The sequence below is a fragment of the Corvus kubaryi genome, unplaced genomic scaffold (genome assembly GCF_017639235.1).
Source record: "Corvus kubaryi isolate FWS band 111438036 unplaced genomic scaffold, C.kubaryi_AGA036_p1.0 37398, whole genome shotgun sequence".
Lineage (NCBI taxonomy): Eukaryota > Metazoa > Chordata > Aves > Passeriformes > Corvidae > Corvus > Corvus kubaryi.
This window is the reverse complement of record NW_024581137.1, coordinates 39,752,565-39,767,106: the sequence shown is the minus strand read 5'-3', so window position 1 is coordinate 39,767,106 and position 14,542 is coordinate 39,752,565. Positions and strand designations below refer to the sequence as shown.

At 37.6% G+C, this 14,542-nt stretch overlaps 1 protein-coding gene across 2 annotated transcripts in view; it reads right to left on the bottom strand.

Annotated features, from left to right (window-relative positions):
* PLXDC2 (plexin domain containing 2) overlaps window positions 1–14,542 on the bottom strand; it is a 261,691-nt gene that overhangs the window by 139,038 nt on the left and 108,111 nt on the right. For both annotated transcript variants that reach the window (XM_042043342.1, XM_042043341.1), the window contains exon 2: window positions 3,626–3,837. In XM_042043342.1, coding sequence (XP_041899276.1) covers window positions 3,626–3,837 — 212 coding nt within the window. The remainder of the gene's footprint in view (window positions 1–3,625; window positions 3,838–14,542) is intronic.

Here is a 14,542-nt window from a genome sequence, read left to right as displayed (position 1 = left end):
CTAGGCTTGAAATTATGATATTGTGAAATCCCATAAATTTGAGAAACAAACTCTCCAGAAAGAAGAATTCTGATGGTCCCAAAGTTATTCCAGGCAGAAGGCTTTAATGTTTGGCTTTGTGACCCTTGGGAAGAAATATGGCTGAGCCATGGGTGCTCATATCTTCAATGGAGCCTCTCTGAAACTCTCATCTGCCACAAAGACAAGAAGCTAACTTGTTGCAATGCATCACCAGATTCCTGTCTTTTTGGGGCTGACCCTTGCAGTTGGTTTAGACTGCTGACAACATATTTCTTTACCTGTCCCAAGGCTATCTGCTTTGGAGATTTCTCTCAGACTGTAATATCTGTGTCCAGCTCTATAAGATGGGATCTCACTCTTTTTATGCTGCTATTTTGTCCCTCTGCAGAGCTTTCTCTCTCTCTCTTTAGCTATTTTATATAATGGGAATGAAAACATAACAAGTCTCTTATGGAATATGATCCTCATCTGCCTTTGAGCTCTAGAGTACCAATTGCAAATAAAGCAATTGGGACTAACCTCCACCTTTTTGGGTTTGCAACATTATAGTCTCTAAATGGCACACTATAATAATCCTACTAAAGTAGGAGAGCAGGAGTACTTTCAAGATAGTTGTACTGTTTTATAGAGTGTTATACATTGATTTACCCTATAATTTATATTTAGCCACCAGGTTTCCTACCTGGCTTGCAGCAGAAACTTTTTCTTTACGACCTTTGCTTTTTGTTTGGCAACATCCATCTTTGTGGGTTTGTGCCACCACAACACTGCACCTGTGGACCACAACATTCCTATTCTTCAGCAACACAATGGGACTTAGAGGTCTTATCTTCTGCTTCCCAAGACCCTGCCCTTTTCTGAAGGTCCAGCACATCCAGTGGCTATAGCCACTGCTTCTGCTAGTCTCTGCAATATAGTTCAAGACCAGTTCAAGAGAACACCTTTACTTGAAAAAAAGCACATGAATGTGTATATCATTTTCCATGAGTCCTTTCCTGAATCACAGTGCCAAAAAAATGAAGGAGACAAAACAGAGATGTGAAGAGAGGCGTCTGGGGTTCCTGGTGGCTACACTGCTCCATTTTTGGACCAGAGAGGCTGCACCCTAAAGAGAATCCCACCATTATCTTTCCTGTGCCTAGGAGGAGGTCCACCCTGACTGCTGGAAAGGTGTGATAAACCAATCTACAATGTACTTTCAGGAAGAGTGTTAAGAGGTCTGCACTTCATGCTCCCATTCAAGCTGATGTTAAAATAACCTCTGGATCAGGGCTGATGGCTCATCCAGCATGGTGAATCTGGGAAGTTACAGAACAATTCCAGTAATTCCAACGGGAAAAAACAAATCAAAAGTGTAATTTCTTTAAAGTAAAAGGAAATCCAATGGCAGTAAGCTGTGCTCCACACAATTTTGATTTTATTATTTTTCACCTTATATATGGATTGGTAACTTAAGAAATATTTAGTTTTAAACAGCGTGCAGAAATTTCTGCTTATGGCCTTCCCTTTTTCCTTGGCTGTTTTGGGGTGGGTTTTTTTATTTCCTTTTGTTTTGGTTTGGTTTTGTTGTTGTTTTGGGGTTTTTGTTTTGTTTTGGTTTTTTTTTTGGAGGGAGGGGTAGAGGAGAGAGAGGGAATAAGGGCTGTTTGGTTTGGGTTTATAAAGCTGGAGAGAAAGTAAACTCATCATTATAAAGAAAGACAGAAAATATCATCAAGTGAAAACATTCATCACTGTCAGTCTTCATATTAGCATGGCAAGCCCAGAAAACACTTTAGAGAAAATAATATCTGTAAAAAACAGTATCTGTAAAGGAGGGATGTTGTCATCCTGTAGCATCACTAAATGTAAGTGGCAGGTAATACTCATTCTCTGGATTTTCTTTAGCAAGCACTGCAATGTACACAGAGCAAGCATTTAAGATAATGAATAAGCTCTCCAGCACTGCTGATAAGCTCCCAAGCTGCAGAAGACTGCAATGTATGGATTCTTCCTCTGTGGATATCTGTTGTATACTCTGCCTCCTCTATAAGGCCAGGCATCAAGGCTTTTCCTGTGCCATGCCTGTGTGTTGTCGTGGGAATTTTCAATGGAATCCGATAATGTGTAAAACCACAACTCAGTTATCTTATTGTGCTGAAAAGACTTAGAAAAAGAGGTTTGCAACAGAACACAAAACTTGAATTCAATAAACTTTTCAGGTTAAGACACTACAAAGCCATTAATCTGTCAGGAAAGATGTTCCTGGAAAAATACCATTCTATGTACATCCATTTAGAAGCATTCATTTTTTTCCCCCCAAATCTTGCTATACATAAGTGTTAGAGGGGGAACTCTGATCATTTTGTTTCAAAAGAGCTTGGAACCAAACTGAATGGAAACACTGCATAGGGATCCATGGGTAAGCCATGGAAAGATCAGCTACTAAAACTTCCCTGTACCTGAGACAGCTTGCACTTTACCTGCTAAAATAACTAGATGTAAGATTGATCTGTGTTGTGCCCAAAAGAATTGCTACAAGTATGGGCAGATGGGGATTATGAGAGGCAAAAAGGAAGTTATAAAATCAACATGAAATTCAAAACTACAATTTACCAACCAGTGACTTTCATGTTAGTACAAGAGGAAACATAATTAGTGCTGCACAAACTGGGAAGCTTAAAAACAACAAACACACAACACACCTCTCAAAAAGCACTATTTTTTTACTCATGCAGTAGAGATGCCATTGTCTCTACAGATGGGCTTTATATTACATTGCTTTTTTTATTGTGTAACAACCCAAAATCTGAAGGCTGCTTTTTTTTTCTCTGAGAGTGAGCTTCTCAGAACTGAAAAAAACCTTGACACTGTTGTTTTGGAAGAAGATTATAATGAATGAAGATGTTAAGTGTAGCTTAGTCCAAGCTGTATTTTATTGAAAAACAGGATGTAGATTTTATTAATAACAAAACTCCGAACTCAATACTTAAAAAACCACAACAACAACAAAAGAACCAAAGTAAACAGGACAGAGAGCTATCTGGCAGTTCAACAAGAAATTAGAGGTTGAATGACACTATAAAACAGAGGGAAAATGTCCCAAGACTTCACACAGATGGACTTGATCCATCTTATTCTTTGGAAGACCAAAAATCAAATAATGCACAATTTTTTTCAATGACCAAAACCTGAATTTTCTTCCAATTTCTCATTTCTCTAGGGTCTTTTCCCCTTTTTGCTTGGATATCACTATCCATAAAGATTAGGCAAATTCTTGAAAATTGAGGTGTTTACACCAACTTCAAAAAAAGAATTTAATTTTATTCTAATATTACTTCCTTTCAGCAAGAACTGCTAAAACATGAGACTCCCCTTGGCTGTTTTCCAGTAAAGAAACAGACATCCTAAAGAGACTATACTCAAAACTCAGAAAGGACAGGCTCCAGCCTCAGGACAAGACAAAACTCCAGCTTCCCTGTCCTGACAGGTTCGTAAGTACAAAGACCAGAGTACTCTTCCCCATAAGTGTTTGAATACCCGGAAGGAACTGTCCTAATTTTTTACTTACCCCCAACCAAAGATAACAAAATGAATTAAGAAAATAGATGGGATGAATATCTACCTCAATCTGCGTAGTATTGTCATGTCCCTCTTCAAGCAGCAGGTCAGTGAAACCCCCTGGCTCCGAAGAATCCTGCCCCATGCTGGCTCTGTTGGTGTCGACTGATTTGAGGGACTCTGAGTGCCTTCTCCACCTGTGGCTGCTTACATATGAATCCACCTGCACATTTTCCTCCACTGGAGGGAAGCTCTGAACAACTTCATAAAGCACACCTGTTTGACAAGGAAAGAAAGGCAAAACAAAGCAATGTAATAAGTGAACAGAGAGCTGGTTTGCTTATCATAATCGAAAACCTAAGAATTTTTTATAAAGCTACAACTCATAAATAGCCATTTGTATCCCTGATAAAGTTTCTATGGCAATGTAAGTGTTAAAAAGAACCGTTATACTTTTACAAAATTCAGGAATTTTGACTAAGTTTGGTAGACTCCTTTATAGACTCCTTTAAACATCCTAGATGTTTTATTTTTCTGCTTGTTTTCTGTCTGGGAAAAGCTTTTCCTGTAACTTTTGTAACTTTAATAATGTTTACCCATAGCTGATACTTTTCAAAATAGAGTAAGTCTAACAAAAAATATTTTAATCACCTAAAAAAACAAATGTAGAAGAGACAGAGAAACTCTTGTACAGACTTAGTTTTTCCTACTGATTTTATGTTGAAAGAGCTTGGAAGCCATGGTGAAAGGCAAATAAACATTATGAAAGATGTGAAATTCTCATAAACAGCTGTTCCAGTGCATAAATAAAGCTGCCCTGCTGTATAAAGTGATAAACATGAATGATGTGTGAAGTCTGCAGACACTCACTATATCTTCTGCAAGAGGTGAGCAGTTGGGTGGTGTGTTTAACATATTACTTTTGGACATTTTCATGCTCATTTGCAACTTTTTCATACTAGTAAAACTATCAGCAAAACAAACCTATAAAACTATCATCAGATAAAACCATTAATTCTTCAGAAGTTTCTATTTTGCCCAATCCAAAAACCCATCAAAGTATTTTTCTGTTAATTTATTTTTGTTAGTGCCATCAAGAGAGGTTGAAGTAAGTTTGCATATTTTGCACTAAAAGTCAGATATGCTTTTCATACTTTCTTTGGGTCTAAAAGAAGAAGTAGAGGGGTGCTCTGTGCATTGGATGTGGCTGGAAGAAGGTGATTTGGTTCAAAAAACAGAAAAAAAGGACTCTCAAAAGAAGCAGCAGAGAAAAGGAAAGTACTGAAAGCATAGACCAGTAAATAATTATCTGCAGAAATACTTCCATTGTTTTTTTTAACAGAAGTTCCTGAACAAAAGATGGCACCACTTCCAAGGTCCTTAATAAGCATCACGCATGTTGTCTAAGTACAGAAGAGATGGGAAAATAGAAAATTAGCTATCAAAGGTTTAAATAAGTGAGATTTTCCTGCATCACAGCAGGAACAGGTATAGGAGCCATGGGTATAGGAAAATCTGTCAGACACTGTTCTTAGCAGATGAGAAGGTGTTACAATACAGAAACAGTATCTAATACAATTTAGGCTCTATGTGGTTCCATTTTTCTAACAAACTCCCCCAAATCTACTAAACTTATTTCCTAAGCTATTTGATCAGTCACAACCAAGCTGAAATTAATGTGAGATGAAGGTGCTTGGCCACCTGCAGAAATCAGAATTTAACTGACATGCAGAACAAGAAATCTCAGGCTACATCTTTCCTTAGACCCCAAGCAATCAGACTTCTTTTCTTTTAATAGGTGGCTTTGAAGACTGTTTCCTTGCATTTCTTAAAAACCTTAGAACATTGTCTTCAACAAATTGCTACTGTGTTCCCTATTTTATCAGAAAATCAGCTTGATGCAGAGGGACAGCTCAGTGGGTGAACTAACTTATTCCTCCACAGCCCTTATCAAAATCTATTCAAAGCAGCCCTCCCTGCTAGAGCTTGCAGGCACTCCACCGTGCTGTCATAGGGATGAGGCACTGGGAAGCTGACAGACATGGCAAACTGCTCCGATACATGGGCAGAGAGGGCTCCCTGCCCGCGATCCGCAGCGCCCGAGGCTGGGTCCCTGGAGACCATGACCGCCCTCCTGCTGCTGCCGAGGCTCCGGCACTGAGACACCAGGGCTCCTTCTGCAACCACGGGGAGCATCACACACCTACAAACAGGCCACAGCACTTCAGGTACATGTCTGCAAGACCCCTTTCCCTTCCCCTGAAGCACCTTTCCTGCCGGGTGCTCAAAACCCGTACTCAGAGGGAGGTAAAATAAAGCACTTTACCCCCATTTTGCACTCCTACTCCAACCTACTCTTTTCATGGCTATAATACATGAAATAGCAAATAGAACATGTGAAAGTTAGGGGAGGGTTTTAAATCCCATTCACCTCAAGATGAGACCCATTTGTAAAGAAAAGCAATTACACCTTGTTCTCCCACATCCTGAATAGAAATGAATGTAGTTTCTAACCTTGAAGGAGTTAGTAACATAAATTGGTTTTTAAAATTATAATATAATGATGGAGAGAAGGAAAGAAGTGTGTTGGGGTATTTCCACTGGCTTGAAAATTGTACACAATTTTCTTCATATTTTCTTTTACGGTATAATTGCATCATGGCATCTGCAAAATTTGGCTTGGGCCATTCCACATTACAGAGATTTTCGATGTCATTAGTGCACAACTTTTATCTCCTTTCAAATATTTTAATTATGTGATTTTTCTCTTTGATACATAGAAAGTGTTCTAAAATAATACCGTTTCTGCTATTACAGTGGCAAATATTTTTTACAGGTACAAGCTATACTGACATAAGGAATCTTTAGAATCATCTAGCTGTATTCAGAACACATGACATCCTTCTAAATTGAATAGTAGCAAGAATTAAATGCAGGAAGTGATAACTATTCAGTTTAAAACTAGTGCTTGGAGGTTTTTTCACCATTACTTGTGAAATCTGTAAAACACTGTTATCAATAGACTAGTTAACTGTCCTGGACTGGCAGTGCGGAGATACTGAGCTACAACGTGATTTCAAGGAATAAAGAGAGAAATGTACTGTGTGATTCCTCCTTCATTAAACCTTTGCCTTAAACTACAGGGGATAGAGAGAGAGCGGTGATGAGCTTGGTCAGGCCAGCTCTGCTCCAGAATGTTCTGTTGTTTATCCCAGCAGAATGCCAAGAAAATGACAAATATTTTTGAAATGAGCTGAACAGGATGTTTTATTTTTAGGTAAATAAAACATATAAATTTTCAGATAATGGATAGATAAATTAAATTCTAAAAGGCGGCATCCCATGAAGAAAAAGCATCCAAAGACCTAAAATTCCAACACTTTACAAAGTAGAACTGTTTCATGTTTCTGGTTGAAATCTCTGTGTAGCTGAAAAATCACATAAAAGGCATTTTAGAGGAAATGTACCAAAGTATTACAGTCTTATCTTTTAGATCTTAGAGCTCTCTAATTAACACTGAAGGAGAACATGTCATTCAAATCAATTGAAAAGAAGCCAAATGCTGTAATATCTGATTTATAATAAAATCACAATATTGGCAAACACAGATGAGTAGCAACTTGTTCAAATTGTATGAACAGAGATGCAAAACTACAGTAACCCTTCAAATCTGTTAAAGCTGGAACTACTGTTTTCAACTAATATTTTTATGTGTAAATCATCACAGTTTTATACATAGTACTCCTATCACTGGCATGTCACTATCTCTGTGGGAAGGTCTGTATGACTGATACTGTGCTGCAGTGTTTTGAAGCAGTAAAAATAGAGTAAGGTCTTTCTAATGAATATGTAATGAGGATGGTGTTTTGGCCTGATCCTTCAGCTCTTGCTCTTGAAGTTTTCATAAAATTAGTGATGAAAATCGTTATGCCTACAGCTCCTTTCCTCCTTGGGTTATGCTAAAATTTAAGATTTCAGCTCTGTGTTGAATAAAGTTAGAGAGGCAGTCAGGTGGGGAGAAGGGAAACAAATCTGTAAAAAGCTTTCACCAATCAGAAATTATTTGGTGACTGCTGGGAAGATCAGAAGCTCTTGCCACGGTTGGCCAGTTCAGCCCTTCATGACTGATGTGATTGATCAAAATTTCCATCAAAGGCTTTAAGGGAAAAGGAGCATCATTCACACAAACTGGAAAGACTTGCACAGAATATTTAGAGAAGACATTGAGGAATGGGAATGGATGAAAATTACAGGCAGAATCACTTTCACTCATTTCTAAAACAGGTGTTTCACATTTCCTTCTGTACAGGTTTACCTGCTCACATGAAAAAGAAAGCTTTTGGCATCTATTGCTTAAACCACCATGTACCCAGGTAACAGCTTTTTTTACCATTTGAGCTTGCATTTTAACAACTACTAAACAAGTTTTTAAATGTGTTAAACTAAACTGATGGAAGACAAACATCTAAAACAGGTCTTGTACATCAGGACCTTTTGAGGTGGCTCTGCTAGTCTGAGGTTTTGGGCAGGAAGATGTGTGTCCTGTACTATGAAATATATAGAATGGCTTAACACTCATTAACATAAATCAATGCTGTTTGTCCACTTCAATATTGTGAATTATACAAGTGGCTCTAACAGAACAGAAATGCTGGGCTATACAAGAAAGACTTGCTGAAAGGGAAGAAGACACCTAACTGTGGTGGACACATGGGTTCTCTGCTTTGCCAAGACTGCCCTCAAAGAAAAAGGGAAAAATTCTAAGCAAATAAGCCCAAAATGCAACAGCTGAACCCGACAAGCAAGACAGCTCTGATTTTGTAAGGAAGTCTGGTCTACATAAAGCTTTATTTATAAGGAAGAAACAACAAAAAAGAAGCTTTATATTTTTACGGGTGGCAATGTAACCAAAGGAGAGAGAAACCCTATTTGGGAAAAAAATGGCAAATAAGTAAATACTCTTTCATTCATTCAGCTGGTTTTGGGCTTTTGCCCCCTTTTCCACAAGGTCAAACAAAGTTTTGTGGAGTGTTTCTGCACATCAGAATTTCAGAATTTCATTTCTGAAACGTATGTGTTATTTACATTTCATGATTGCACACATTTAAGCCAACTCTGCAATTTGACTAATTTCATAAATGCACCATAATCAGCAAGATTTCTTTTGAAAGACTGGAAATACTCATACATTGAAATACTCATGCTCTATTCAGCAGATTGCTTGTGAGATACATGATCAACTTTCTAAATATGTTTCAGCCCAAATGCCAGCAAAATCAAGTATCAAATACACAAATTTATTCATCAAGGGACAGAAAATGCCATCATACTACTTTAGGTTAAGCAACTTTCTGTAGCCTGTCTTGTAAGTCTTTATTTTTATTATTACCTGTGCAGTAAGGATGAGAAAACAACAAATGTTGGTGGAAGATATGAACACTGGTCCCATGAAGTTATAGGCTCTTCAAAACATAAACATAAACATGCCTTTAAAAGGTTCTCCGGGTAGAGGGCTTATATACTGAATGACCAATATCACAGAAAAAATCAATCGTTCTTCTTACAAAAAAGAAAAATTTCTAGTTAAAATTAACTCTGCCTATGAACACCTCAACAAAATAGAGACTTCTTCTGTATCTGATTCATGCACCTAGGACCAATTCCATTTTTCTGACCTTAATTTAGGAAAGATATAACGGATAAGCTTGACTTTCAATATGTCCTTGCTAATGATACAATAAATTTCTTAAATTAAAAAGTAACATGATTTGTAAAAACTATCCCACACTGAAAATTAGCACATCAATAGCTGTGTCAGTTTGGTTCATGATGTTAAAAACAAAAAAAGACCAGATCCTCATAGTTTCTTTTTAAAGCTTGTCTGAATCTGCCAACAGAACTGTAATAATATATGGGAAAATAATGCTTAGCATGATCCTATTTTCCCCAACTAGGAATGAGAATTTATGAGACCTGCAAAGGGAATCAGAGGTCAACAATGATAAAACTCTGAATGATGGAAGATGATGATCACTGTACAGCTGTTGAATTGTTTGCTCAGAACAAAAAATAAAGTCTAAAATAACAACACTATCTTGATGTATGTTTTCCTTGCAATTATACAATAAGTAGTGACGTGCAATACAGAATCAGTATCAATAATAATAGGTATCATGGCAGGGATATAACATAACTGGTAATTTCCTTCCACATCCATTTTATCAACAATATGAACTCAGACTCTTCCCTTTGCAACTGCTTTCTATTCAATAACTATTTTTCACCACTACAAGTGGTCCCAAAGAGCATATTACCACACTTCCAGAACTTTATCTTTGTCACAACTACAACTGCTGCAGGCTGGGGTTTTGTAGTGTTCTTCGTTGTTGTTGTTTTGTTTTTGTTTTGCTTTTTTTTAATTGCCTGATTTACTTTCATTTTGTAATTATTTATGCAATCATACCGGTAAATTAAAATGGTATAAGTGAAGTCAAGATCCGAGTCCACTGGTAACAATACCATGATTTTGATTAGCCTACCCTGAGGAAATATTGTTAAATTACATCTTCAGTCTTATTCTCTGGCTACACAAACACAATAATTTGCACATTGAATTTACAAGCAGTCTCATTATGGATTTATAACTTCTTACAGATTTGTTTTGCTATTCTTCCTGTCAGTTCCACTTGGGGACCAAGACCTAAATTTATTGCTAACTGGATACATACAGAACCAAAAAAATACAACTTATGTCTTAAAGAAGGCTTGCAGTCTTGAAGATGCTGGGTAATGAGGGAGAAAATTTTGGTGAGTACACAGTGATATCAGTCATCACCAAAAATCTAGCCAGTACCAAGATTTTGAAGGTATTTTAGTAAAAAGAAGATTTAAAAAGGAAAAAAAGTGTTCTAATTTGATGTGCTTAATTTTCTCATACACACAATCTAGAAGGATTTAAGTTGCTTTCACAACTGAGTTAAAACAAGAGTTTAGGGGAAGGCTGATTGATGCCATGAAGATTTTTGCTTTTTCTTGTATACCCCTGTTATACCTTTTTACAACTTCTGTATTCCTAGTGCTTTTTGCCTACATTCTTAGACTTGTTTGTTAAGCTAAGAGACTAAACATCGTAGAAGCTTCGTAGCTAGGGATCAGTGTGCCCCAGACCCCAAGGTCCTCTCCAGAACATATTCTGTAAACCAAGATAGAACCATCCAGGGGAAGGTTCCTTGGGGAGGGGGAGCTCACTTGAACCTCTCATTGGGGAATCTTTGATAGATATGCTAATTAGAAAAGCCTATAATGTTATACCCAATGTTGGGGGGACACACACACACACGGAAACACACGGGAGGAGAGAGACACAGAGACACAGGGAAAGACTCGGTGGGGTACATCTCGATGCATATGACCTGGACGTGTACACCTAAGGATCCTTAAGAATAAATACCAAGGTAAAATCCCTTTTCCCCTTCTAACCGTGTATGCCTCTTGATTTTAAGACCAGGAAAAAGGCATCATGATCATAACAGAAGTGGAAGGCATAAAACATTCCACATCTACAAGATGCTTACAAGTCTTATGCACATCAGCATCCCACACTTGCAGATCGTTTTTTTTTATTATTTTTGGAACGATAAAAACACAATTATGATTAAGCTAACAATGCAGAGTGTAATCCTTTATCTCAGCCCTCCACTTTCTGAAACAGGAAGATGAAATCACCTTGAAAAGAGAGATAATGAAGTTGGAATCGATTCTGGTTTAGCCTTCCCTTACCAAAAAAAAAAAAAAAAAAAAAAAAAGAAGAAAAGAAGCTCTAATAGACTTAGATGCCCAGCCACAGCAAATTCAATTTGAGTACTACTCACTTAATCTTTGCACACTATACTAATATGTTCAACACCCACATTTCCAGTAGCACTTGCAATAATTATTAGTAATGCAGACACCCAACTGTACATAGATGAATATTTAGCACATACTAAGCTTCCAAAAGGAAGTATATCTGTAATGTTCTTACGTCCCTGGCACAAAACTCACAATATTAATAATTGTATTTACTTGTGGATTATCAAAGTACAGCATAGAAAAGAAAGTAGTTAACACATTTTAAATAATTTGAGGTTTTCTGATTAACTATTGTTGCAATAATGTCAAAATGCTAAGTCATGTGTAGTTTGTGTATTTTCTGTCCAAACCTCCCTATAACACAAACCCTTGCTAAACTACAGAATTACTTGTTTGAAAATCAGCAAAAAGTAAAGAATTTAACATAACAGTGCCCTGCCAAGAGAAATGGAGTTCTCTCTATAATATTCTATTTATATGCAAATTCTTGCTTTTCCAAACTTGATTCAAACGTTTTCCAAAGAATACTAATACAACTGTACCTTATTTAAGCACACTGTAAAAAAGTTTATAATTTTTTTTTCTGGTCAGTAACTGGATTACAATATGATTGCTGGTGTTGGGCAGTAGCATTAGAGCTGTCTCCTATGTGTCCATCTCACAGTTCCAACTTGAAAGCATCTTGCTTTTTCCTGAAGGATCTAGCAAACCTAGGCACTAGAACAACCCGGTGATATGAGAGAAAAGCATACAAAAAGTGAACTAGGCATTCATAATTTGAACTGCAGCATATGTCTGGAACTCCTTTTGTATGACTTGCTGAGAAAGAAGACAGTAAATAACTGGGGTGTACTAACCTGTGTTAGCTTGGCTAATTATGCCCTTCCCAGCAGATAGTGCCAAATGCAACTTTGGTAGAAGGATTATCTTCAGTTTTAGCCTGAGGAAAAGCCAAAGGCTAAGGCAGATGGAAGCCCTTTGCTCAAAAAATGGATTAGCACAGATAGCACACACAGTGCAGGGTGCAAAGAGCAGCGACTGCAGGGACACTGCTCTGGCCAAGACTCCACGGGTCAGCTCTCCACGGGCCTGTCACTCACTGGCGCTGGAGCAGCACCAGAGGGTAATTGGCTTTCTGGGTAGCCCTGTCAGGCTGATTTTGGATCAGGCACAAGGATCAATGTCAGCACTCACAGCAAAGGCAGCCACGGAGGGTTCAGTTGCTTGAGCAAAGAGATACAGATGGAAAACAGGGCTCACATATCAACACCATGGGGCTGCCCATACATACAGGTACAGGCAGCATCACCTCAGGGGCACAGGTTAAAGTCTGAGCAACATGGCACAGTGGAAATAAGAGAAGAAAGGTCACACAATGGCGTAACGCCTCATCAGGTGCAACAAACACTGATGGCACACAGATGAAGGATTTCCTCTCCTCCCTTTTCAGTGGTGCCCAACAGACTGAAACCACCCTTAGTAAGTTTGTCTGCAAACAAGGGCAAACTCCTAAGCCTCTTACTATCTCCAAACAGATTTATTAATGAGTTTGTGGCAGTGTGCCAAAATACAGCATACATATAGAGTGACACTTCTCAGAACTCAACACGTCCTGGACTTCAAAGAAAGGCAGATCATGCCATGTAACCCCAGCATGACTTAAATATGGCACATTTCTCTTGCTGCATCCTCAGTCCCCTCTGTCCCCATCACAGGAGTGCAAAGGAAGTGGTTCGCAGTATTAGATGTTTCACAGAGCTCAGGATCTGGAAAACTGGAAAATGAATAAGCAATTGCTTTTGCCCAGAAATGTGTAGCAGAGAATGTAATAGTATCTGATATTATAAAAGCTGAAGAAAAAAGCTGCATGATTTTTCTTCCAGTAGAGTGGCAAAAGAGAAATTTTTGAAGATGGGAAAATTAAAATTTACAGCTGCTTATGAAGACATAACTTGGACTTTAGCTCAGTGATAAACACACAAATTGATTTCAGTCAGAGCCATAAATTTTAACCCCTTCACTTTCATTACGGATCAAACTAGGACTTTATATATCTTTCATTTTCTGCACACAAAGGCTTCCTAGACCAACAATGGTTCAGGATTAAGAAAGATTAATCCAGATACAAGGAAATAGATTGATCATTTGTGGAATTAATGAATTCATTTAATAAACAGTAAAGGCTTAGTGCCAGAACTCACTACACTGTGGTCTCAAGATAGTTTTCATGAAATGTCCTGCAAAAAGTAAAAGAAGTAAATTGTCATCTTCAAACACAGAGTTACTTCAAGGGTCAGGAGGTCTCACTGGGCTCATATGGCAGAGTTCCATGTTTAGGTTAGCAATGACTGAAAAATACATTAAATGCTAGTACTTTAGAATCCTTAAGATACCTTTACCTGATTTTCATGCCCTTTTAGATACACTGAATTATGCTACAGTGTTTTATTTGTGATGCTGGTTTCTTGTAGAGATGGGATGGTCAAGAAATGAAAATGGTATTTAATTTTTAAAAAAAGACATTGAAGCTTATTTCAAGGTCTCTTCACCCTCAACTCGCAATTGCTGTCCAACTTAAATTTCTCTATATACTTACCCAGTTCCCCCATTTCTTCATATATTATTCCAAAAGAATAGTACAAAACTTTAAAAAAAGAAGACCTACTGCCTTCCATTTTCACTCATGTGCATGAAGTAAGTGTTTTAAGGACTTCTGAAAACATAGTAGTGATTCTAAATAACAAGGGCTCCAATCTGGCCTAGTGCAGTACCAGAGATATGGTCCTCTGTGAGAACAGTCACTAGAGAAATCAGAAATTTTCAATTTTTGAGGAAGCATAAGAGAAACCTAAGTAATTATGGTAAATATATATAGTGTAGAGATTGATTCTCTAAAAGAAACTAAATATGTGCTGTAAAAGTGCAGGTTACTTATATTTTTCCATATTTTTGTGGAATAGCACAATGAATGCCTCTGTTTTGCAATCTATAAGATGCAGATAATGCAACTCACTTTCTCTGTTAAACATGGTCTGTGTTACTGATGACAAGCACTAGATAATAGCTATGTACTATTTTATTACTGAAAGGCCATTTCTTATTTCCTCCAGCCTCTCTGTTGGCAAAGTAT